Source organism: Pogona vitticeps, chromosome 2, assembly GCF_051106095.1.
Source record: "Pogona vitticeps strain Pit_001003342236 chromosome 2, PviZW2.1, whole genome shotgun sequence".
In the NCBI taxonomy this organism is placed as follows: Eukaryota; Metazoa; Chordata; class Lepidosauria; order Squamata; family Agamidae; genus Pogona; species Pogona vitticeps.
Window position 1 is genome coordinate 19,575,107 of NC_135784.1, and position 26,033 is coordinate 19,601,139.

The 26,033-nt window shown below is 45.6% G+C and overlaps 1 protein-coding gene across 2 annotated transcripts; it reads right to left on the minus strand.

The window, feature by feature from the left end:
* Positions 1–9,907: 9,907 nt before the first annotated feature.
* Positions 9,908–21,579, minus strand: LOC110070279 (uncharacterized). Of its 2 annotated transcripts, none has more exons than XM_072988295.2 (4): positions 21,517–21,579; positions 18,272–19,112; positions 14,569–14,695; positions 9,908–12,238 (listed from the first exon to the last, which is right to left on the minus strand). In XM_072988295.2, the coding sequence occupies exons 2-4, from the start codon at positions 18,986–18,988 to the stop codon at positions 10,794–10,796; spliced, it is 2,289 nt and encodes a 762-aa protein (XP_072844396.2). In that variant the 5' UTR covers positions 18,989–19,112; positions 21,517–21,579; the 3' UTR covers positions 9,908–10,793. The 2 variants fall into 2 exon arrangements, with proteins under 2 accessions (XP_072844396.2, XP_020633607.3); XM_020777948.3 differs by having other exon boundaries at positions 21,388–21,535.
* Between the last annotated feature and the right edge of the window lie 4,454 nt (positions 21,580–26,033).

Below are 26,033 nucleotides of genomic sequence, written 5' to 3' on the forward strand. Positions count from 1 at the left end.
ATAAAATATTTTGCTACGTTCGAAAAAGTTAGAAGGTAAAGCTACAAGAAAAAGTACATAGTGGCAGATGTATTCCATAAGCCACCTTGAAAAATCAGATTTATAATACCAGACTACTGTACTATGAGGTATCCATGACAGTGTCTTCTGTTATCTTGTGAGGTTTCTATGCACTTTTTTTGAATGCAAATCCTGGCAGGAGCTTGGCAGCTTGGCTTTCTCCTTGGATAGTAACATTTCTGATGTGTGACTTCTGCTTGTTTGATAAAAACAAGGTCATCATTTCCTCAGCCTTTCCCAGCAACTGTGAAAATATCTGTGATGTCTTGCCCTCGCAATTGGGGAAGTGTATGTGGGAAGTCATATTCGAGTTTGGTAAAGATGGTGATTTGGTTCATTAGGGTATTGTGGCAGGAGCTCCAGCTTGTTTAAAAGGGGAATCAACATGTACGCCGTTGGAGACCGATATGGAGAAAGCAGCAAAATTTGCCACTCCTTGTGGCCCCACCCCTGAAGTCATCGCCACGCTCAGCCTAATGGCAGGGTTGCCAATGCACTCAAACGCTTCCTCTTCTGCTGGTGTAAGACCAGGAAATGTTGAGTTTGGCCTCTTGAAACAAAACTATTCCACGATTCTATATTGTCATTGAATCCAACTCCCTGCACGAGGCAGGAATCCAAAGCAAAGCAAATCTGACAGAGGATTGTCCAGTTTTCTCTTGAAGACCTCCAGTGTTAGAGCGCTGAATACCTCCCAAGGTAATTGGTTCCATTGTTGTACAGTGGTGCCTCGCTTAACGATTACCTCGTTAAACGACAAATCCACTTTATGGTGAGGTTTTTGCGATCGCAATAGTGATCGCAAAACGATAGGGAAATTTTGCTTGATGATGATCGGTTCCCTGCTTCGGGAACCGATTTTTCGCTAGACGATGATTTTAATACAGCTGATTGGTCGCTCTAAAATGTTCGCCCGCTGTGCAAAATGGCTCCCCACTGTGCTTTAGGATGGATTCCTCGCTTTACAGGCACCGAAAATGGCCACCCCTATGGAGAATCTTTGCTGGACGCTGAGGTATTTAGCCCATTGGAACGCATTGAAGTGGTTTTCAATGCATTTCAATGGCCTTTTTCGTTTCGCTTGACGAGGATTTCGCTTAACAGCGATTTCAATTGAACGAATTATCCTCGTCAAGTGAGGCACCACTGTACTGCTCTAACAGTTAAGAGGTTTTTCCTGATATTCAGCCTCAATCTGGCTTCCTGTAACTTGAGTCCATTATTACATGTCTTGCACTTTGGGGTGACTGAGAGCAGGTCCTCCCCCTCGTCTGTATGACTACCTTTCAATTATTTGAAAAGTGCTATCTTATCTCATCTCAGTCTTCTTTTCTCAAGGCTAAACGTGACCATTTCTTTCAGTCTTTCCTCACAGGGCTTGTTTTCCTGTCCCCTGATCATTCTGCCTGCCTTCCTCTCAGTTTCTTCCAGTTTGTAGCATCCTTCTTAAAGGGTGGTGTCCAGAACTGATTTGACTCTTTCTTTCAGGAGCTCAAGGATGGTTAAATATCAGTGAAGGGGGGAAACATCATGGAGGGATTGCAGTCACCTGGGCTGAGGATTTGGGGAGGAGGAGAAGACAACGTCGTCCTCCCCCCGCCCCCACCCCCAATTTGGCGAGCAAAGGAGGGCTCTCGGGAGGCATCTAAAGACCAAGTCAGGGCAAGAAGTAGCTGCATCTCTTCCGTTTGGGAGACCCTTCCAGGGTCTCAAGGCAGATGTGTTCCTGCAGAGGATCCACATTGGTAAGAGACAAAATATGAGCAATGCATTTAGGAAAAGATTTGGTCAGAGCCCAAGCTTCCTTAAACATGAAAGTACCCTTGTTGACTGAGAAGCCCTTCAAATGCTCGGACTGTGGGAAGAGGTTTGGTCAGAAAAGATGCGAACGCAAAAGGCCTCACGAGTGTCCCGTCTGTGGGAAGCGATTCTCTCACAGATCTTACCTCAATACTCACCAGAGAAGCCACACCGGGGGGAGACCTTACGAGTACTTGCGCTGTGGGAGGAGCTTCAGCCAGAAGGCCAACCTGAATACCCACAGTCGGATCCCCATGGGGAAAAAGCCACGCATGTGCACAGAGCATGCGAAGAGATTAATAGAAATAGTGAAGTTGGAAGGGCCTACAAGGCCATCCAGTCCAACCGCCTGCCCAATGCAGGAATACAATCAAAGCATGTCTGCTGGGTGATTTAAGTTTTTCTTGAATGCCTCCAGTGTTGGAGCACCCGCCAACTCCCGAGGTCACTGGTTCCACTGTCGCATTCCTCTAGTAAGTGGTCCCACTGTCGTACTCCTTCTGCAACACTGGCCTGAATAGACACCAGAGAATCCACGTGGCATATTAACTGAGCCATGTGAAGAGAGGCCTCAGACATGGACTGTAATGATGGTTGCGATGGAGCTTCTGGAAGAACATCAGTGCTGCCCATGAATCATGGTTAACCTCCAAGAAGCATCAATTTCAAGCGTTGTGTTTTTAGATCCTGTAGAATGTTCTCCATTCCTTTCATGGCTATTTTTACCTGTTTTTTTCTTTTCTTTTTTGCAATTGTTATTCATACACACACGTAGGGGACGTGGTGGCGCTGTGGGCTAAAACACAGAAGCCTGTGCTGCAGGGTCAGAAGACCAAGCAGTCGTAAGATCGAATCCACGTGACGGAGTGAGCGCCTGTCGCTTGTCCCAGCTCCCGCCAACCTAGCGGTTCGAAAGCATGAAAATGCAAGTAGATAAATAGGGACCACCTCGGTGGGAAGGTAACAGCGTTCCGTGTCTAAGTCGCACTGGCCATGTGACCACAGAAGATTGTCTTCGGACAAAACGCTGGTTATATGGCTTGGAAATGGGGATGAGCACTGCCCCCTAGAGTCGAACACGACTGGACAAAAATTGTCAAGGGGAACCTTTACCTTTTACCTTTACACATACACACCCAGTTTGCATTTCGGTAAACAGGAAGAGGAATGTCGGATGTAGGGAATCCTCTCAGTGAGGGTGGGAATGAGGAAAATAATTTCCACAGACAAAACAGCTCTAGTCCAGTAGTTTCCAAACCCTGGAGTCAACAGACGTTCTTGGACTACAACTCCCAGAAGCCTTCACCCCTAGCTGTGCTGGCCAGGATTTCTGGGAGTTGTAGTCCAAGAGCATCTGTTCACTCAGTGGTTGGGAAACACTGCTCTAGTCCCTTATCACTAAATTTGGTATACTGTACATTGGCCCCACTGTTTTCACAAACACATCTGATGAGGATGTTTCTCTGTAGCTGCTCCCAGGTTCTAAAACTCATTCCCTCAGGAGGGACAAAATGTAAAAGGCAAATGATTTATACGCTCTGAAGAGAAGCCCTTCACACAATGGTCAGAAGATCTGCAACAATTAGCCTAATTTGAACGAATATCGTACAGAAAGCAACTCCATGAGGATATCTATGTAGATATATGGAAGCCTTTCATTGACTCATTGTAAATGCATAAGATAATTTATTGTGAACGTGTATAATACCATACTATTTTGTATTGTATTGACCTTTTGTCCATCTGTTTGTTTTATTCACTTGGTTCTGTTTTGTTCATTTTAAACTTTTTTTAGTGTAATTTAAGTTTATATTGTTATGTTAAACCTACAAAAAAAAAAGTTTTTTTAAAAAAGGGGAGGTACAAAATGTAAAAAAAAACCACCATAGCTTCCTAAGCACTTGCTATAGGTGTCTTTCCTGGACAGGTTGTCCAGGGCTAGCTGGTCTCGCCGCTCTCCTGAATGCTCTTTAACATCTATATGAGACTCGGGGGGGGGGCGTCATCCAGAGTTGTGGATTGCACTGTCATCAATATGCCAGTGACAGAGCTCTATCGCTCTTTTCTGCAGTGGATGCTGTCCAGGTCCAAAGTCTGGACATAGTTGGAGGCTAGCAGGCTGAAGTGGAACGCAGACAAGATGGAGATCTTCCTGTTGGGACGCTCCCGATTGGTTGAGTGTAACTGTCCCTAGGCTGGATGGTGTCGCCCTCCAACCCTAGGCTGGATGGTTTGCGCATCCTGGGAGCAATCCTAGATCCAGTTCCAGTGGAACACTAAATTTTGGGTGTGGTTAGGTCTGCTTTTTGTCACATCCAGCAGATTATGCAGTTGCACCTCTTCCTGGATTGGGAGTCTCTGACAACGTTGGTTCTGTTATAGATTGACTACTATAATGCCTTCTGCATGGGACTTCCCTTGAAGCTAACCAAGAGATTACAGAAGGTACAAAATGTGGCGACCAGGTTGATTACTGGAAGAAAGTTTGATGACATATCCCCAGTCCAGGCTCGACGGCATTGGCTGCCTGTTGTGTCCCAGGCCAGGATCAAGGTGTTAGTTTTAACACACAAAGCCCTTAATGGTTAAGGACCTCGCTACTCGTCAAAATCTCTCCTACAGAAATGCTGCCTGTTCCACTCGATCTTCCTTGGTCCCGCTGCTGCACATCGCCACGCTGAGGGAGGCAAGCAAGGCTTCAGCTAGAACATGTGCCTTCTTGGTAGCTGCCTCCACATTTTGGAGCGGTCTTCCACTTGTGATCTGGTAGGCCTCCGCCCTACAGAGTTCTAGATGACAAATGTTTAGTGAAACCTTGAAGGATATTCTCCCCTTCAGTTACATTGGTAACTGTGCTACTTGAAGGCTGTCGCCACCACTTAGTTCTGTTCATTTTGTTTACCTGGTTTGCTTGATTAGTTTGGGGTTTATTTTTTATTTATTGGGTTGGGGAATGGTTGGGTGGGGTTTAGTGTTTATGTAGATATAATCATAAATTAATGAAACTGGAAGCGGCCTATAAATCCAACCAATGCAGGAATATACAGTGGTGCCCCGCATAGCAACGTTAATCCATTCCAGATTAATCGTCGCTATGCAAAAACATTGCTAAACGGATCGAAAAACCCCATAGGAATGCATTAAACTTAGTTTAATGCGTTCCTATGGGGCCCAAACTCACAGCGAAGTTCCTCCATAGCGCCGCCATTTTCGCGCCCTCGGTAAGTGAGTACAGGGTGTGAAAACACTTGCGGCGGCTATTTTGGGCACTCGGTGGCCATTTTGGAACCGCCGATCAGCTGTTGTAAAAACATCGCAATGCGAAGATCGGTAAGCGAAACGTTTACCGATCATTGCAATACGAGTTTTTGCCTATCTAAACGTCGCAATGCGATCGCTTTTGCGATCGTAAAAGCGACATCGCTATGCGGATTCGTCGTTAAACGGTGCGCTCGGTAAGCGAGGCACCACTGTAAATCAAAGGATATCTGCCAGATGGTAACTTTCTCCTGAATGCCTCAAGTGTTGGAGTACCCACCACCTCCCAAGATCATTGGTTCCATTACTGTACTGCTCTAACAGCTAGGAAGTTTTTCCTGATATTCAATTGTAATCTGGCTTCCTTTAACTTGAGCCCACTGTCGTGTGTCCTGCACTCTGGGATGATCGAGAACAGATCACCCTGCTCCTCCTCTGTATGACAGCCTTTAAAGTATTTGAAAAGTGTTATCGTGTCGCCCCTCTGTCTTCATATTTAGAGATGGGCATGAACCAGTTCGTCCCAATTCATAAAGGCCTCCTCAGCCAGCCAGCCAGTCACCAGGTCCAGCTTGCTTGCTCTTTCCACCTCCTCGGCTGATCTCCCAATCAGGAGCAGGAGCACAGACTTCTCTGCCCCGCCCTTTTGCCTGAGTGGGCGATCAGCCAAGAGGGCGGGGCAGAGAAGGCTAAGCTGTTGCTGAGATCGGAAGATTAGTTGAGGAGGGGCCAGAAGCCAGCACACAAGTGGATGATTGAACCAGAGGAAGCAGGGGAGGAGAGCAGCCGCCTTGATGAACTGGGCTGAACCAGTTCGTGCCCATCTCTAAATATCGTCATGACTGCCCAGAACAGTGCCCTCACTAAATTGGGTGAGAGATAAGCAAAACCACATAACAAACAAATAAAAAAATAAATTATATGCACTCCTCATACCCTGGTCATGTCAGCTGGGGATTTCTGAAGTTGTAATTCCCAGAAATAGTCTTCCCAAGCTGCAGCCTCAAAGGAACCTGAGGCATGCAGCATTAATACACCCTCCCCCCCCCAATAAAAAATTAAGAGAGAAACCCCGAAAGACTCCTGAGGATGGGAGTACTTAAAAAGGAAGCGGGGGGGGGGCTGTTGGGGAGATAATGGAAGAAAACAGCGGAAACAGAAGCTGCAGTGTTTCAGGTAGGTCCAGCCTGTATGCCATGTCTCAAAAGCAAGAAATTGGTAAAACACATAAAATGAAGGGAGGGAAAAGTCCCTCCACAGAAGCTCAAAAAAGCAAATTATAGCAGATGCAATTATAATAGCAAACACATGGTCTCTGGCTCCCTCTAGTGGCCAGTTTATCATTATAAATACTGTACTGTATCTATTTTGGGGATTTTCCTTTTATTATTTTTAATACGTATTTTCAGACCCTGGATAAGTGAATCAGCGAATACTGATCCTGCAGAGAAGGGGTTCCTACTGTATTTTCAAAGAAAATAAGAATACTAAAAAGGTAAAACTAAATGAAAATTTATACAGAGATGGATTTTCTTCACCTGAATGGAAACCCTCCTTGAGGAAACAAAAAAGTTCCACCATCTCCCCACTTAAGTGCTCTCCAGTTCACGTGGTGAAATGGTTTCCATTTCATTCAAGATGAAATGGAAGAGACAGAGGTGAATCAGGTACGTGTATGTCTTTTGAAAGATATAGGAATCCAGTTCTTTTGACAATTGGTGGTGTGGAAATAAATGTCTCACCTGAAAAATCAATTGCCCCTCATTTTTTAAAAGGAGCGAGGGAATTAAAAAATACAGTAGGACCCTTTTATCCATGGGGTCAGTATCCACTGATTCACATATCTACGGTATAAAAATATTTTTAAAATATTAAAAGAAAAAAAAAAACCCTATTTTCACATGCATTACCAGAATCAGTCACTAGAGGGAGCTTGAGACCATGCTATGAAGATGAAGATTATATAGCACTGACAGCAAACCTTTTTGGGCCTGAGTGTCCAAACTGGGGTAAAAAAAATCAGCGGGTGATGGGCGGCAGTGGAATCAGAAGGGGCAGTGGCGGAACTGGAAGTGGCAGCAGGAGGAGGAATCCTGGGCACGGAGGTGCCTCAAGACCCCACTCCAGATCTGCCACCAGCGCCAGCTGCTCCAGATCCTGGCCGTGGCTGCAGCTGCCTCCTCAGGTTTGGCTGCTGGGCGGGGGGGGGGGGGGAAGAGTAGTAATCCAGTGTCTTATAGCTTGCGTGCCCACAGAGAGTACTCTGCATGCCAGGTGTGGCACGCGTGCCATAGGTTCACTGTTATACAGCATGGTCTCTGGCGCCCTCTAATGTCCAGGTCTGATAATGCACGTGAAAGTCTTTTTTTCTCTCCTTTTACCATGCTTTCTCTCTCTCTCTCCAGCATTTGTGATTATCCACATTTTTTTGGTATCCGCAGGGGCTTGGAACCAATCCCCAGCAGATATGGGGGTCCTACTGTACTCAAAAGTCTGCCCTTTTCATAGACAAGAGGAAAGCAACATTTGATTTTGTTAAGCCAAAAGTCTGCCAGGAAATGGAAGACGGACACGGACAGGCTACACTGACTCACCTGGTGAGGCCTGAACGTCAGGCCCATTCATAGAGAGAGGGGAAGTTAACACCAATGCAGCCACAAAAGCTGAACTGTTTCAACAGGATTCCAGCAAACAAGAATATTCTCTCTCTCTCTTTAAATACCTTCTCATCAGGATACCAACTCAAACTGCTACTTCCAAAGTTGTTGGCCAAAGCTGACCCTGCTAGGAGATAGGGAGATGATGGCCTCAGGTGGCAGATAATGGAGGACAGCGACTTGGCTGTTCTTATGTTTCTTTCCCCAGGTCTTCTCCTCTGTTAGAGGACAAGGTAAATCTCACAGGACCTGTCTTGGACTTCCTAAGTCACCTGAATTTCGTTGTATGTGTATATACTTACAATGACAATAAATTACTATTATTTAGAGGATGCTGCTGTGTTGCCAGTTTTGAAGGAATATTCTCCCAGGGCTTGGAAGTAATGCATTAAAATATTATGTTACCCACAACAAGTTCCTTGTGGTGGATTACAACTGCCCAACATCACCAACCCTGATCCAGATCAGGCGAGTCCAAATGTTCCTTTGTCCCCAACACGCATAGGAATCCCCACATTCGCCATCATTAGGTGTGAGATATTCCACTTTCAACCTCAAAACAGATCTCTTCTCTTGGGAGTCCTTCTTTCACTAGCTTTTCTTTAAACCAAAATGCGAGCCACATGGGATGAGCACAGCTTCTTGTCAAATCATTCTATTATTCTGGGAAAACTCCCAGAAGTATTAATGGTGTGAATTCCACAGCAGCCGGCAGACCTCGTATAGCTCTGAAACGCCCTACCGCCGTGGTTCCCAAACCTTGGGAACCCTAGATGTTCTTCGGACTTCAACTCCCAGAAGCCTTCACCCCTAGCTGTGCTGGCCAGGATTTCTGGGAGTTGTAGTCCAGGAACCTCCAGGGACCCAAGATCCAGAACCACTCACTGCTCTAGAGCTCATATTAGATGCCACAGCGCTCTATGACATGCCCAAAACTACACCATAAAAGCTTTCAGGAAGGTTTCAGAATTGCGAGCAGGATTTCAGGAAAGTCACCCATGACGTTGCCTGGTTTGAATTTCCTTTAAAAGAACAGAAGTAGGACAGGAGGTGAGGGCTCTTTCTGAGGGCATGGAAGGCTATTCAGCCTAGAAGAGTTAACGTGCATGTGTAATTAACACAGAATGTGACGAGTTGACACGGATGGATCAATCCAAGGCAATAGTAGCAAGGACCCAAGCTATTGGTCAGTGCAGACCCTGAAGCTTGAACTATTATGGGGGCTCATTTGCAACCAGCAACGAGGTCTGGGAATCGCTGTTCCCTTCTTCAGTGGGGCTGTTCACCACAAAGGACCACATTTTTTTAAAAAAAGTATGGACTCCAGTTGCTTCTGGGGCCCCTCCGGGATTCAGGGCCTGAAGCTTAACCTGCCTTCGCTTCATTGTAGAATGACTCTTGCTATGGATTCAACAGTGAACATCCGGTCAACATCTGGACAGGAAATCAGATAGGGAAGAACTTTTGCCCTTTCCCTCAGGCAGCAAAATATCTTTGGCCACATCCTGTTTGCATGTTTGCACCAGTTTCAGGCAAAAAAAAAAAACCCAAATAATTTTTAAAATAAATATTCACATAGAAACTCCCTCGATGAAAGATTCCTCCTTCCATACATTAACTTCTTCCAGATCTGCGATTCCACTCCACCTCATTTTCCCTAGGCTTGCTCAACAAAGCATCCCAACCTAAACTAAATCCTCCATGTCTATTTTTTGTTTGTTTTAAAGCACCCACCTTCCCATTCCTATATTTTGACCAGGTTATACGATCAGCAAAACCCATGAATAATGCCATTTTGGACTCTACCACTTCCAGCTGGAAAGGGGGGGAAGAACCCATATGCTTGTATACTTCTCGAGGTGGGAGAATGGGGGGTAAACCTATATGTGGATCAAGAAGACAGCCTCAAACTGGCTGTTATGCCCTTACATGTCATTTATCTACCGCCGAGGATATTTTTTAATGTTTTGTTTGTTTGTTTGTTTCGCATTTTGGGCAATATTCTTCCCTGTTAAGACTTATTCTGGTGCAGACTAACATGGTACATTCCCAAGTCAAGATTTACCAAGTGACTCTGTAGATTTGACAAACTTGCTTTTTGGTTAGTTAAGAACAAAGGAAGGGAAAACATATTTTAAAAAAGAACCTAAAGATGTATTTCTGCTTTCCACTGTCTTTCAGGCCCTCTAGGGATCATCCACATTGGAACCTAAGCCATACATATACAATATCTTAAAACCCAAGGCTGTAGATTTGGGAGAGGGACAACAAATTGGAATTTCTAGAGTTAAGGTTATGAAATGAAACTACAGGTTCCACGTCCCCACCCCTACCCCAGTCTCCAGCTTTATGGCATCTCACTGCTGGGAAGCTGATAGCCCTCAAGAGATTCTAAGTTCTGCTTGCAACTTTTTCGCAAGAGTGCTTTGCTTCCCGCTGGACAGAATTGGTCCCTTTTCAAAGTGGGATTCGACCATTCGAATTCTTATCATTGTGCAGGTAACCCAGAAATACAAGGCAAAGCGGTCAGGTTTAGATTCGAAAGCTCAGATCTCTCTTGGCTGATTTTTAGGGCTTCTTTTGCACTCTCAACCGTCCTGTTTCAACCTGGAGGTGGCGCTCTTACTTGCAGAGTGAAAAAAAAAGGAGGGAAAACGTCCAAAGGTCTGGCCTACAGCCAGGTGAGGCATTTAAGAAACGAATTTATCCATCTGCATTTTGATGTGTACTCAATTCATCAATCTCTGTGGAGCAATTGATCCGCAGTTACTAAGTTCCACCCGTTTCAGTTTGGAGGGAATGATAAAACCCCTATTTGTTTTAAAACTGGTTTATGTTGGTGGCTTGTTCTGGGGCGGGTTGGGGGGTAGAGAGATTTAATTGCTATTGCACAAGTGCTCAAAAATGGTCCTTCCAGAGAACGGAAGAGCAGCCACTAACAAAGAACCGAGTCCTATTAAGAAAACAGGAAGTAAGGAGAATTGCTTAGTCTCTTCTGAGGTTTGTCAGACTGAATCTTCAGGAATGACCTTCTGTGTGGATTCTCTGATGGCTAATGAGGTTAGAGCTCTGTGTAAAGCTTTTTCCACAGTCTAAGCATCGGTAAGGCTTCTCCCCTGTGTGTGTCCTCTCGTGAGCCACGAGGCTGGAGCTGCCACGGAAACTCTTCCCACAGACGGAGCACTGGAAGGGTTTCTCCCCCGTGTGGATCCTCTGATGCGTGATGAGGTGTGATTTGTAACTGAAGCTCCTCTCGCACACCATACACTGAAAAGGCTTTTCTCCTGTGTGGATTCTCCGGTGGGCGCTAAGGCGTGAGCTCACGCTGAAGCTTTTCCCACACTCCCCACAGTGATACGGTTTCTCACCGGTGTGGATTCTCTCATGGCTCACCACCTCGGAGCTGCGCAAGAAGCTCTTCCCACAGAACGAACACCGATAGGGCTTCTCCCCAGTGTGGGCTCTCTCGTGGGCAAGGAGATCCGAGCTTTCGCTGAAAGTTTTGCCACAGTCCAGACATACAAACGGTCTCTCCCCTGTGTGGCTCCTCTGGTGCTTCCTAAGGCGTGAGCTCACACTAAAGGTTTTCCCACATTCCGAACATTCGTACGGCTTTTCTCCTGTATGGATTCGCTGGTGGCTGTTGAGATACGAGCTCTGGCTGAAGCTTTTGCCACACTCCAAACACTTATACGGCTTCTCCCCTGTGTGGATCCGGTGATGCGTTATGAGATTCGAGATATCGCTGAAGCTCTTCTCACACACCGAGCACTGGTACGGCTTGTCCCCGGTGTGGATTCTCTGGTGACTAACCAGGCCCGAATTGCGACGGAAGCTCTTACTGCAGTACAAGCATTTGTACGGCTTCTCTCCAGTATGGGTTCGCTCGTGAGCAATCAAACCTGACTTCACGCTGAAGCTTTTCGCACAATGAGTGCATTTGTAGGGCTTCTCTCCTGTGTGAGTCCTCCGATGAGCAATGAGACTCGAGCTCACGCTGAAGCTTCTCCCGCAATCGGAGCACGTGTAGGGTTTCTCCCCCGTGTGGGTTCTCTCGTGGACGATCAGCCGTGAGCGGAGGCTGAAGCACTTGCCGCACACGGGGCACTTGTGAATTTTCTCTCCTGCCGCGTCGGAACCTGGGCTGAACGTTTCTTCACATACTTTCATGGGCACCTCACCATCACTGGGGTTTTTTTCCGTTGCAGTCATTGGGAGATCTTCATAGCCACCCATCAATGGAATAGTTTTTTGGACTCTTTTCCTCAGAGGCTTTTTTGGCGGTTTCTCTAGTTTCTGATGACTTTCAGATGCATCTCCTTGCCCACAAAAGAGGGGAAACATGTCTCCAGTAACGTCCCCCGACGGCCCATGCGTTTCCTCGTGATCGCTTTTCTGCAGCTCCGGACTCTCCACATCGTTCTCACTCTTGTGAAGATTATCTGAGGGAACAGGGAAAACCCCTGAAGAAAACAGAAGAGGATGAGTATCACCAGTCTCCCTGGGTAGGCCGCCAGGTGTATCATTTATAAACAGATCCTGTGTGCAGTGACTGAAATCCTGTAGCTGTAACTTAAGCTGCTTAAGGCTGTTGATGTCATTAGCACTTTTTTTTTGAAATTAAATTTTTCTGATTACCCACCCACAAAATGTTCTGAGGCTCCTTTGGGATCCGTTTTGTCATGGGTTGGTGGGAAACAGAATCGGGGAGAGGTCTTTAATTTCCAAAAATCACCCTCACAGATACAGTCATTCTGGTGGCAATGTCCGTAAAATAAAGACTGCTTCTACTGCTTCATGGCCCCCAACATTTTCCCTATAAGAAAAGGAACCCCCAAGAGGGGGTTCAAGACCTTCGGGAGAGGTTAGAATCGGAAATTTTAATTTTATATATTGTATATCTCATAGGCAATAACATTATCAGCCTTACACAGTGTAAATTATGCAGCTCAGTTTCAACCAGAGGATATTGTGGCAATACGCATTACATAAGACAAAGTAAATGATTCTTCAGTGCAGATGCTAAAATAGCTTTCTCCTCTAAAAGGCTTGATTGGCATTGACACTGGCACCATTTCAATGCCAAGTCGAAACATGCTTATTTACCAGATGTTTTGCAGGGCTGAAGATCTTGGCCTGCGCAGGTTTTAATGCAATGGTTTAATGTTCTAATTGTACATATTTCAAACAGTTTTAATGTTAAACTGTTTTAAATATTTTACGTTTTTAAATCATCTTACACAGCTCAGTCACCTGCTCTTGAGATCTTGCAAGATAGGGCAGGCTGTCAATGTTTTAAATCCATGCCTCTGTCCATCCCCATGTGGCTGTCATTTCTTTTTTAATTTCTTTCATATATTTTTACGCTGCCTTTCTCCTTAAAAAGTACCCAGGGGAGTTTACATCTTTCAAAGACAACATATAACGCTAAAAACAGTTAAGTATAGAAATACTAACAAACAAACACCACACCAAAAAATGATAAACAAAAACAACACCAAAAACACATTCAAGGCAGTAAAGACACAATAATCTATTTAAAAACCCTAGTCAGGAAGCCAGTCACTGAAAGCTTGCTTGAAGTGACAAGCAAAGATGGGGCCAGCTTGGCTTCCAGTGGGAGGGAGTTCCAGAGGCTGGGAGCAGCCACGGAGAAGACCCCTTTCCCAGGTGTCCACCAAATGGACCCATGAAGGTCGGGGAACCAAGATTCTCCCCTGATTATCCTTTTTTTTTACTCCAGTGTTTGTTTGATCCTTCTTAGTATTTGTATACTTACTGTTTGTATACTTGCATACTGTTTTTAGCTTTTAAATGCTATATTTTAATGATGTAAGCTGCCCTTGGTCCTCTTTAAAGAGAAAGACAGGGTAAACATTTTTCAAATGATAAATATTACCGGCACATTATGCAGGATTATTAAGCTCTTTTGCTTCTCCGCCAAAGTTCACTTGCCACAGGATTTTGAACTGAACTTGCTAATATGTCAGGATCAAACTAACCCACCAGCTGCCATCATCTGCTCACCTAATCCTTAGGTAAACTGGAGGTACTAGAGAGGAAGGAAGCCTGGAGGTTGCTACTTAAAAGACAGGCGCTCCACCACTGACCTGTTGTCGTTACATACCGTCAAGGCTGCCTCCAACTTAGGGCAATCCTATGTACGGGTGATGTCCAAAAAGTCTTATAATTCACAACCTTGCTCAGCTCCTGCAAATCGAAAGCCGTGGCTTCCTTTATTGGGTGACCCCTCCCCTGAACCTCCCCTGCAATGATTCTTTGATGTATATCCCTGCATCCAGCTTGCTGTATAACAAGAGAGTCATTTTAACCACCTTAGAACTGCCGAGCGGAAAGGGACCCTGTGGATCATCTAGTCCAACCCCTGCCGAGGAGGCAGAAGCGGGGAATCAAACTCCCAACCTCTGGCTTCACAGCCAGAGACCCAAACCACAGAGCTATCCAGCAGTTCAGTCACGGGACCCTTTACAGGAGAGATGACATGCTACCAAAAAGATATTAGTCCCGTGAGTTGCTCTGGGAGCTCAGCATCGGACCTCGTAACTGAGGGGTGAGCAATTTCCGAGGTTCTGGGGCCATTGCTTTTCCTCCCCCAGACCCTGGAGGGCTGCTCCCCTCTGACACCCCTCTCTCCCAACTGGCTCAAAAACCAAAGAGCATGTATCTCCGAGATACCTCTTTGCCATTCAAGGGTTCTCTGGATTTCAACTTTAAATATGAAAAAAACGTATTGCAAGGAAACGTAACATTTATAACAGATGGAGCACTTTACCTAAGCTGGTATTGTTCACAGGACGTTCCTGCTTGACCTCGAGAGACGTCCTCCCTTGGTCACCGTCTGATGGAGCTTCGTCCCCATTTGGGGAGCAACCTTCAGTCTCTTCAAACAATCCTGGCACCTAAAAGTAACAAAGGATTAGAAAACAGAAAGGTTAGATTTCTCTGGACTACCAATCCCAGAATCCCTTAGTCAGCAAGGTTTAAACTCTGTCACCTGTATTTCGATTGGACAGATGCACTTCATCCCTGAAGACGTGTGGAATCTGCTTATCTGGGCTCAGACGTCCTTCTCGCCTCCGAAGAAAGGTTGGTTAAACAATGACAGGGAATCCTCAACATTCAGACCTTTTGCATTCTGATTTCCCTGCGCAGCCTGCATAATTAACTTGTAAATTGCCCAGAGAGTGCTTTAAGCACTATGGGACGGTATACAGTGGTGCCTAGCTTAACAACGATAATCCGTTCCAAGAAAATCGCCGTTAAGCGAAAACATCGTAAAGCGAAATTAAAAACCCCATTGAAACGCATTGAAACCCGTTCAATGTGTTCCAATGGGGTAAAAACTCACTGTCCAGCGAAGATCCTCCATACGGCAGCCATTTTCGCTGCCTGTATAGCGAGGAATCAATCCTAAAACACAGCGGGGAGCCATTTTAAGCACCTGGTGGCCATTTTGAAAACCCGACGATCAGCTGTTTTCGATCATCGTAAAGCAAAAATCGGTTCCCGAAGCAGGGAACTGATCATCGCTAAGCAAAATTCCCCCATTTAGACCATCGTTTTGCGGATTTGTCGTAATGTGGGGCAATCATTAAGCGAGGCACCACTGTATACACGGCAGGCTTTGCTTCCCCCCCCCCCATCTGTACAAACTAAAGCATGGAAAGTGACTTTAAAGGTAGCATGTGGCTGTTACACAGTACAATACTGCGTTTGAAAAGCACCTCATTGCTTTTACTTGTTCCATCACTGAAAAAGTACCTTGTTACAGTATAGGTTGGGCTGCTTTTTACTTTCAATTAATTTGCCTCCTCAGCCTACGTACATCTCTAGTTTGTAAAACATCCTGTTGCGATAAATCTAAAAATGACTTAAAAGAATAATTGGTGGCCCCCCGGGTCAGTTCTAACTTACGGTGACCCTTTTCAAGGTAGAGAGTACCCTTCCCTTCCTATGGGAGTATTTCTAGGACTGTGCAGCTGGCCCAAGGCCACCCAGACTGGCTTTACTTCCCCAGAGGCACAGTGGGGGAACTGAACTCCCAACCACTGGCTCCGTAGCCAGAGATCTAAACCACTGAACCAGCCAACCAAAGTACCCTTTAAAAGTAACCGTTGGAAGTAACTGTTGGCCTGAAAGCCCCCCAAGCACCACCACGTAGCACTTATCCAGCCCAGTTGACCAAAAGGAGCATCTATGGGTCAGGAAGGGAGAGACTCGGTGACCTCTGTTCCCTGCTTTGTCTCTCGTTAGACCGATATGCACAGGTCTGCTCTGTCCATCCCGCTTCTCCTCCTTTTGCCCTTTTCTGGGTGCCTTCTATGTTTATTTAGTTAGAACTAGGGTTTAAACTAGATCCTGAAGCTGAGGCTCCAATACTTTGGCCATCTCATGAGAAGAGAAGACTCCTTGGAAAAGACCTTGATGTTTGGAAAGTGTGAAGGCAAGAGGAGAAGGGGACAACAGAGGACGTGATGGTTGGACAGTGTCATCGAAGCTACTAGAATGAATTTGACCCAACTCCGGGAGGCAGTGGAAGACAGGAGGGCCTGGCACGAGTCGGACACGACTAAACAACAACAAAGGGTTTAAACTCTTCTACCTTGAATATAATAATCATCTGTTGTTTGTTTTAACTGCTTCTACTTCCTTTAAACAAAGGGTTTAAACTCTTCTACCTTGAATATAGGGACGTGGTGGCGCTGCGGGCTAAAACCGCAGAAGCCTGTGCTGCAGGGTCAGAAGACCAAGCAGTCATAAGATCGAATCCACGCGATGGAGTGAGCGCCCGTCGCTTGTCCCAGCTCCCGCCAACCTAGCGGTTCGAAAGCATGCAAATGCAAGTAGATAAATAGGGACCACCTCGGTGGGAAGGTATCAACATTCCATGTCTAAGTCGCACTGGCCATGTGACCATGGAAAATTGTCTTCTGACAAAAACGCTGGCTCTATGGCTTGGAAACGGGGATGAGCACCACCCCCTAAAGTCGAACACGACTGTACAAAAATTGTCAAGGGGAACCTTTACCTTGAATAGAATAATTATTTGTTGTTTGTTTTAACTGCTTCTACTTCCTTTATAGCTAGTTGGATACCTCAGTCCTTTAGATACCCGGCTGCAGAGCCAGAGGTTGGGAGCAGTCCGACTGGGCCTCCTGTGAGTAGAGCCAGCCTGGCTGGCCTTGGGCAAGCTGCACAGTCCTGGGACACCCCAAAAGGGAATGAAAAAAAACACTCCTGTGTATTCTCTACCTGGAAAACCCTGAGAAGGGTTGCCGTAAGTCAGAATTCACTTGATGGCAGATGATTATTATTATTTGCTATACAGTGGGACCAACAGCCCACATGTCTACATAATGTTTACTCCGCTACTGAGAGAAGCATTAATACTCCTTTTCCCTTCTTACCTTGTGCACAACAAATTAGGATCTGTTACTCATTACACAAAGTAACTCTGATCCTACTTGTTATCCTCGTTTTCAAACGTAGGTTCACTACGCAATCGTTACCCTAAAAAGTAACTACAGACAACCATGTTACAAATAACTGTGTTACCTGTAATTAGTTATTTCCAAGCTTTGGTATAAATATGCACCTACTTCAGGTGACACTCTGTGCATGTAATGAAGTGGGTTGTAGTTCACAAAATGTCAATGACAAATAAAATTAGTTTGTCTTTAAGGTGCCACGAGGTTTTCTTACAGAATTATATACAGTGGTGCCTCACAAGACAAATGCCTCGCAGGACAAAAAACTCGCAAGATGAATGGTTTTGGCGATGGGGGTTGATGACCTGCAAGACAAATGTTCCTATGGCTGTGCTTCACAAGACGAATGTTTTCCATTTTTTGTTCCTGCCTCGTGTTTGCTGATTTTTAAATGTTTTTCTATGATGTTTAAAAAGTTAAAGTTTTTTGATTGAAAATATATATGGCTTTAAAGAGCACTTAATAAACCCTTTGTAAACCAAATGTGACTTTGTTCTGACTTGTTTTGCCCATAGGAACGCATTAATTAGATTTCAATGCATTCCTATGGGAAAACACATTTCGCAAGATGAATTTTTCGCAAAACAACATTAACTGCGGAATGAATTAAATTAGTCTTGCAAGGCACCAGTGCAGTTGGGAGAGTTGGCTGGATAGCTCAGTGGTTTGGGCATCTGGCTGTGGAGCCAGAGGCGGGGAGTCTGATTCCCCCACTGAGCCTCCTGCGAGTAGAGCCAACCTATGTAGCCTTGGGCGAGCTGCACAGTCCCAAGTCTCCTCCCTAGAGGAAGGGAAGGGGCAACCACTTCTGAGTATACCTGGAAAACCCTGAAAAGGGTGGCCGTCAGTCAGAAATGACTTGACAGCACATTATTATTATTATAGCTGAAAGACAATCTTAAAGAGATTACTTAGTCAATATAGGAATCTGGCAACTATGCTAGATCCCTGACTGGAACTATACCTCCTAGGCCAGAAAGATCTCACCTGCTGTGCTGGCCTCTCAGCTTCTTGTTGCTTCAGGAGGAAATCCTCTGCCAACGTCACTGCCTGAGCGCAGGTCTCCGGGCAGCCATCTTTGACCCAGCTCTGGATCTCTTGGGGCAGGATGGCCAGGAACTGCTCCAGGATCAACAACTCCAGGATCTGCTCCTTGGAGTGTCTCTCTGGTTTCAGCCATCGGTGGCAGAGGAACCAAAGCCGGCTGCAGGCTTCGCGAGGCCCGTCGGCTTCTCGGTACTGAAAACGCCGGAAGTGCTGCCGCTGGACCTCAGTGCTGATCGCGTCCACCCGCAAGATGGCCGCCTTCACCTTCCCATAATCCCCCACGTCTCTTTCCTCAAATCTCTGCCCTTCCTCTATGAGTCCTGTGATGAGCGGGGACATCCATTTCCCTGGCTCAGTATTGACTGCCTTTTCAACAGAAGTCAGAAATATATCGTCCCAGCGTGGGGGGTCCGGGAGCAGGGGCTGTTCTGGTTCCAAAGGAGCCATTTCTATCATCTCCATGGTGGGTTCTCGTTTACATACTGTAATAGCTTCATCTTTAACCAGGTCTATGTTGTTGCTCATTCCGGTTCCCCTCGAAACATGTTGAGGACTTGGGGGGCTCGGCTCCGCCATTTTCTCGCTGGCTTGTTCCATGGGAAAGTATTCCCGGAAACCCAACGGGACAGCCACCTCTTCATCCTCCCTCGAAGCCATTCCTTCTTGCTCAGATCGCTTCCGCCTCAGTGCCGACCCCTTGTCGTTTTTGGGTCAGGTAGCCAAAATCAACAGTGGTGGGCCAAGAAGGTTATGGTCGGGGCCCACCTTTTGCTACACAAATCTGTGTGACAAAAAAAGAGAGCATAATTTACTTTTCCATTGAGTTAAATGGTCTGTGGAGAAGCACCGGGCTTTAATGCTGTGCTTCCCATCCTTGGGTAACCCAATAATTCTTGAGCTGCAATTCCCAGAAGCCTTCATGACCAAAAACTTTATATCTAGACAGCAGTTGTTGTTGTTGTTGTTGATGGATTAATGGCTTCCAAAAGATGCTATCAGGTTACGCAAGCTGAAGGCCATGGCTTCCTTTCTGCAATCTACCCCTCTCATATTGAGGGATCTAAAATATACTAAAGGATATTTTAAGTACAATTTAATTACATATTGTGACGGACAGCTCACACATCACTCCTGTCCGTCAGGTTAGAGCTCTGGTGTGGGAGCCTATGACAGGACAGGAGGAGCAGAACTAACGGAACTAAGAGGGGGAAAAATGACAGTTAGAGCAGTTAGGGAGTTGGACAGTTAGAGAGAAGATGAGACAGAGATATCTAGAGAGAGATTGAAAAAGTTAAGAGGAATAGTTAGGGAAGGATAGAAAACAAGAACTTGGAAAGTTGGTGTAATTGAGATTGGAAAGAGTTTAAAATGCTAAGAAATAAATAAATAGTTGAATATAGTAATACCATGATTAAAGTGAATCTACATAAGCAAACATAAATGTAATCAAAGCAACGTTTATTGAATGAATAATAAAAGCCCATCCATGATTTCCTTTATCTGATTTACCTACAAACCCATAAATAAACATTGTTATTGTGCTGTCCTCTGAAGATGCCGGCCACAGAGGCTGGCGAAACGTTAGGAAGAACAACCTTCAGACCACGGCCAAAGAGCCCGACAAACCCACAACAACCAAACATTGTTATATTTGACAACACTGATCTAATAGTCGGTGAAAAGCAAACTTTTCGCTTTTCACTTTCAAAAGCAAACTGGCAGCGAAAAAGGGTGAAAAGTACATGTCGTGCCCAAAAGGGAACTTGGGTGTGTAGAACAACAAACAAGGGAACTGGGGGTGCGTGACACATATATATCCTGCATTTTAAGTGCAAATGGATGTTCCCCAGGCTGCTCACAAAGTAGTGAAAAACGATGGGGTAGATCCAGTCCTTCTTCTAGAAAAGGACACAGAGGGTGGATCAAATGCCTTTTAATTCATCTATTTATTGCACTTGTGTCTTTCAACTGCAGTTCATGGCTGATCATCATCAGTCGGACACGTGCAATTTTAAAGAACAATAGAAGATTCCTAGCCCTAAAAGACACAGCAACCAGAACGTAAATCCAGAAGCCAGCTGGACCCTAATACATATCTGCCCCAAGGCTACAAAGATAAAGGAATTTCTGGAAAGAAAACTACTTAACTTTCCATATATTGTATATTGCCTATTTCACGCTCTTGACAGTCGATATTATTTTTAGCCCATTATTATAGTTGTGAGGCTTGAGGCTGCAAGGCACTCAATGAGCTTCAGAGGTAACATCCCAACTCAAATTATCTCAGATCAAAGTGTCAAGCCAATAAATATGCTTCGCCAGATTTAATTTATTCATTGATTCCATTCATGCTGCCCTTTCTCCAAGCAGCATAGGCGGACTCATCCCCTGATCTTGTTTTATCCACCCCCTGTGAGGTAGATCAGATAGAGATATAACTGTGATCAACCTTCAGTCTCACTGGGTGTGCCCTGAAGCCTGAGGTGGAACTTGAACCCAGCTCTTTCCACACTCTCTACACCAGCCTTCTCCAAAGTGTCTGTGGGTTCTGGCTGGGAATGATAGCGTTTGTAGTCCCAACACCCCTGAAAGCCACCAGTTTGAAGAGGGCTGGTCTAACCACTGTACCTCGTTTGACTCCTAACGGGCAGAACTCGGGACTCTTAAAGTAACGATCCTGAGTCCCGTTACCCAGAAGCACACACACACACACACACACACACACACACACACACCTTTTGACACAGTGGGATTGACTTCTGCCACGACCCGACCCAGGCTTGCATTGTTCCGAACCAGTTTCAGGCACGATCCACTCAGAAGTCAATCCCACTGTCTGTCCTTCATGGAGTGAAAGGGAGACGGATGATGGTGATGATGATCTTGTGAATGATGCTGGTGGGGGTGATGATGAAGGAAAGAAGCCAGCGAATTAATTTTTCTTCTTCTTTTCTTCTTTTTTTCCCCCGAGTTTCCCTCCTGTACAGATCAGTTACTGACATTAAAATAATTAATGATGCATTAATTTCTCCCCATTCATGAGGGCAATAACTCACCTTTGCAACGAGACTCCCCCACCCCTCGCGTGCCTCCTGCACAGCCCTTTGAAGCGGGAGGTTCATACAAAATGCAAACCGCCTGCTCGCGCGCCCCCCCTCCTCCCGCCCTCCTCCTTTACAACTAACCTCTTTTCTCCTCCCCTCCAGGAACAGGAAGGAACATGCAAGCCTTCGAACGGACTCTCTCTCTCTCCTCCCTGGTCTCTCTAGCAACCACCAACTTGGTCGCTTTAACCCTTAGCGGAGGGCTCTCAGTCACCTAAAATCACTGGTTAACCTTGGGTTACTCAGATGTTTTTGGACTGCAACTCCCAGAAGCCTTCACCACCAGCTCTGCTGGCTGGGGTTTCTGGGAGTTGCAGTTCAAAAACACCTGAGTAACAAAGGTTAAGAACCACACTCACTGGTTCTTAACCTTGGGTTACTCAGGAGTTTTGGACTGCAGCTCCCAGAAGCCTTCACCACCAGCTCTGCTGGCTGGGGTTTCTGGGAGTTGCAGTTCAAAAACACCTGAGTAACAAAGGTTAAGAACCACACTCACTGGTTCTTAACCTTGGGTTACTCGGGAGTTTTGGACTGCAGCTCCCAGAAGCCTTCACCACCAGTTGTGCTGGCTGGTGTTTCTGGGAGTTGCAGTTCAAAAACACTTGAGTAACAAAAGTTAAGAACCTTAGCACTAAATCATGGACACATTCCATCTTTGGAGGTCTTCGCGAATTTTGAAAAGGCTTTCCCGCCTCCTTCTCCAGAAAGGGGACGAAACAGAGCCTGTCCTGAGTTCAAGAATACAGGGCTGGCCTCCAACCTGAGGCAGTGTCCTCAGGTGGCAGATTTTTGGGTGTCAGCAAAAAGCACTTGACTGTTTGTATTTCATGGGTTCGTGTATTGTGACTGCCTAGGGTTCTTGAGAGTGCCCCGCGGACTGTGTGTTAAGGAGAAAAAAAACTCACCCCAAAATTTAAGGGGCGATCACAAGCTACCTCTGGATTTCCTGCCTCAAGTGTTAAAATAATTTGGCGGGCTTTGGGTCTGTGGTGGCTACCCAGTCATCCTGACCAAAGGCAACCAACCCTATGAAATGAGTTTGTATCAGTAACAGCCCTGCTCCAGGTCTTTCCAGCTCAAGGCTGCGGTATTCACTCAATCCATCTCCTACTCAGGCTTTCTCTTTTCCTGTTGCCTGCAAAATTTTCCAGCCTTGTCTCTGTGGGCTGACTGCGGGGTTTAGATATCTGGCTGCCCAGCCAAACATTGGGAGTTCGATTCTTCCACTGGCCGTGCTGGGAAAAGATCCAGCCTATGCAGCCTTGGGCAAATTGCACAGTCCCAGGGCAACCCCCCCCCCCAAATAAGGGAATGATGAAGTTTACATTTTGGGGTGAGGTTCTTTTGGTTTTTGATTTTTTGTTCCATATCTCTGACAAAGTGGACTTGTCCATGAAAGCTCACATTAAAAATACTGTATAATTCTGTGAAGGTTCTCAGTCATCCAGGTGGTTTGAGTTTATCTAGAAGCTGAGTCCTGGCAACTGGACTTCTTTATTATTCGGTTGAAACATTTCGCTACTCATCCAAGTAGCTTCTTCAATCTGATAAGAATAAGAAGTCCAGTTGCCATGACTCATCTTCCAGAGATTAAAATATAGTAGTCTTTAAAGTGCCACATGCTTTTGTCTTGTTTTGTTTCTTTAGCATTTGCCTGATATGTTTTCACAGCTGCCCCTTCTAAAACTGTTTCATTCCAGGCAGAGAAATATGGTGCATCAGCCCTAGGAGGCTGAATTAAAATGGTATCTGGATATATATTTGTTCTGCATCCGCTCATCTTGCATTTCATGGGCAAAAGTGTGAAAAATGGACTAAGGGGGAATTATTCATTCTTTTCCGCCAGCCTGCTTTGTGTCTCTTTGATGCAGCAGGATGGGTTTCTGAATCCACCAAAGTTTTGTTCCAAGGCAGTACATAAATGCTGCCTTGATTGATAATAATAAATGGCATAAATTAAAATAAGATTAAGGACAGCCATGTGGAATGTCATGAGAGGCTCACCGAGTCCACTATTTTGTTTTTGGAAAGGATCGTGTTAACCAGAAGCCAACCTGGGCAGCCACCAGCCGGCCTTGGCTGCACCCTCACGTTCCCCTGGCAAATGACTTGGGAGGGGCATGTCGTGTCTCATCCTGGAGGTGGTCTGCAGCCACCCAAACTGGTCACCAGGCTCATCACTGGGGCAGGGCAACTGAGGCGCCAAAATTTAGGGAGCACCAAAATCTAGAGGTAAACCTAAACGGTTTGGGACCTCAATATTTGGCAGATCGTCTTCTCCCACCCAGATCTACCCGAATCACCCGCCATAGCCAACAGGGACGGCTGAGGGGCCTGACGCCGAGAGAGGCTCGGAAGGAGAAAACTAGAAACCGGGCCTTCTCGGCAGTGGCCCCTCGGCTGTGGAATGCCCTCCCAACAGAAATTCGGCTGGCACCCTCGCTGGGTGTTTGTAAAAGACAGTTAAAAACTTGGCTATTTAGGCAGGCCTTCCCTCCAGTCAGCTAAGTCTTTTTATTTCTTCTCTCCTTATCTTACCCATCTTGGTAATTTTTTTTCTTAAATTAATTGTTTTAATTAATATAGTAACTGTATTTTTAATGATTATATATATATTGATTTTTATGTTGTAAGCTGCCCCGAGTAGACATGGTCTAGAGGGGCGGGGTATAAATTTAATAAATAAATAAATAAATAAATAAATAAATAAATAAATAAATAAATAAATAAATAAATAAATATTGGTGAAAATAAAATAGTGACACACCTCCTGGCCCTATTCACTTCTCTTTTTCCAAATCCATAGGCTTCCTCTTGCTTTGGGAGGGAATACTCTATTCACCCCTCTTTTTCTTGGAGGAGGCGCATCCACGCCTCAGGGAAGAGCAGAGAGGAGACAGGGCCACCTGCCCTTGGTGTCAAGATTACTAATGATCTCTCTGCCAGTAGACATTAATGGATAGCTCAGTCGTTTAGGCACCTGGCTGTGGAACTAAAAGTGGGAATTTGATTTCCCCCACTGGGCCTCCTTGACAGGGGCTGGACTTGATGATCCATAGAGTTCCTTCCAGCTCTGCAGTCCTAAGACGATGATTAATGGCCCTTGCATCCACAAACTGATCCAAGTGCTTTTTAAAAGCATCTAAATGGGCAGCTGCCACTAAATCATGTGGCAGTGAATTCCACAGTTTAACTAACTCTCTCCTGTACATTTCCAGGGATGTTGTCAAGTCTTTGGGTCTGAGCCTTTGGCACCAAGTCCCATCTCTGAGTCCTTATTAAAAACATGTTTTTTTCCTCCCAGAAAAAAAGGGGGAGAGAGAGCAGGTGGGTTCTAAGTAGAGTCTGAGTCACTGAAAAAAACAAAGCCTGAGTCAAGTCACTGGTGAGACTCAAGTCCAATTTGACAGTGAGTCCATTCCCACTTTTCTCTGCCTTAAACCGTCCACATTGGGTGGCCCGAAGGGGTTCTATTATTCCAGGGCAAAAAAGGTAAAGGTAAAGGTTCCCCTTGACATTTTCAGTCCAGTTGTGTCCGACTCTAGGGGGTGGTGCTCATCCCATTTTCAAGCCGTAGAGCCAGCACTTGTCCGAAGACAGTTTCCATTGCCACGTGGCCAGCGTGACTAGGGAACGCCATTTTACCTTCTCACTGAGGTGGTACCTATTTATCTACTTGCATTTGCATGCTTTCGAACTGCTAGGTTGGTGAGGAGCTGGGACAAAGCGATGGGAGCTCACTCCGTCATTTGGATTCGATCTTACGACTGCAGGTCTTCTGATCCTGCAGCTCACAAAGGCTTCTGCAGTTTAGCCTGCAGCACCACCCCGCCCCCTTATTCCAGGGCAGAGAGGGGGAAATAAACTCTTTCCCCATTTTCTCCACAACGGATATTATTATTCCACTAACTTACCTCAGGTTCTTCCTGAAATCAGGAGAAGAACATTTACAGCAGGGGGTCGTGGGTGTTCAATTCCAATATTTGCCTTTCGAGGCAGGATTGACCCCAGATGGCTGAACGCAAGACGAGAGGGAACGACTCCAAAGCAGCTACAGAGTGCATTCCCTGAACCACCAAATAAGGACAGAGACAACCCACCAACCCCCAATCATCTCAGAGAGTGGCATGAAAGCTGCTTGTGCAGCCTGGTATTTCTGTACGTATTTCTGAGCCTTTTACATCAACAAACTTGGCAAAATGCTGAAATTTGCAGAAATGGAAAATGAGGGAGAGAGAGATCTAAGTAGAAGGAGGAACAGAATGAATGTGTTCTATGGTCGTAGAACGCTAACTCACTTTTGCGGGGAAGAATATGAGAAAAAGGAAGGAGAAAAATATGTATCCTGAACTCTGCAGACAATCACATTCTTCTTTCCCTCTTGCTGCTCCGCTGCTCTCACTTTCTGACCATGGCAAGAATTATTGAATAACGCCTCTGATCTATCCAGATTTCATGGGGCCAGCTCGTATAGACTTCCATGGGAACTAGAAACATGTTTTAAATAAATAAACATAAAACCTGAAATGCTCCGATTCTACTGACACTCCTTTTTGTCCTTAGGTGGTGTTGAGAAAATTTCTGGGAAAAAGAAACAA

Bases quoted from the DNA above. Each gene is read 5' to 3' on its own strand.
- LOC110070279 (XM_072988295.2), bottom strand. From the start codon at position 18,988: ATGGCTTCGAGGGAGGATGAAGAGGTGGCTGTCCCGTTGGGTTTCCGG. The intron at 14,696-18,271 runs GTGAGATCTTTC...TGTTACTTTTAG, and splicing joins CTGAGAGGCCAGCACAGCAG to GTGCCAGGATTGTTTGAAGA. The intron at 12,239-14,568 runs GTAAAGTGCTCC...TGTTTTCTTCAG, and splicing joins TGTGAACAATACCAGCTTAG to GGGTTTTCCCTGTTCCCTCA.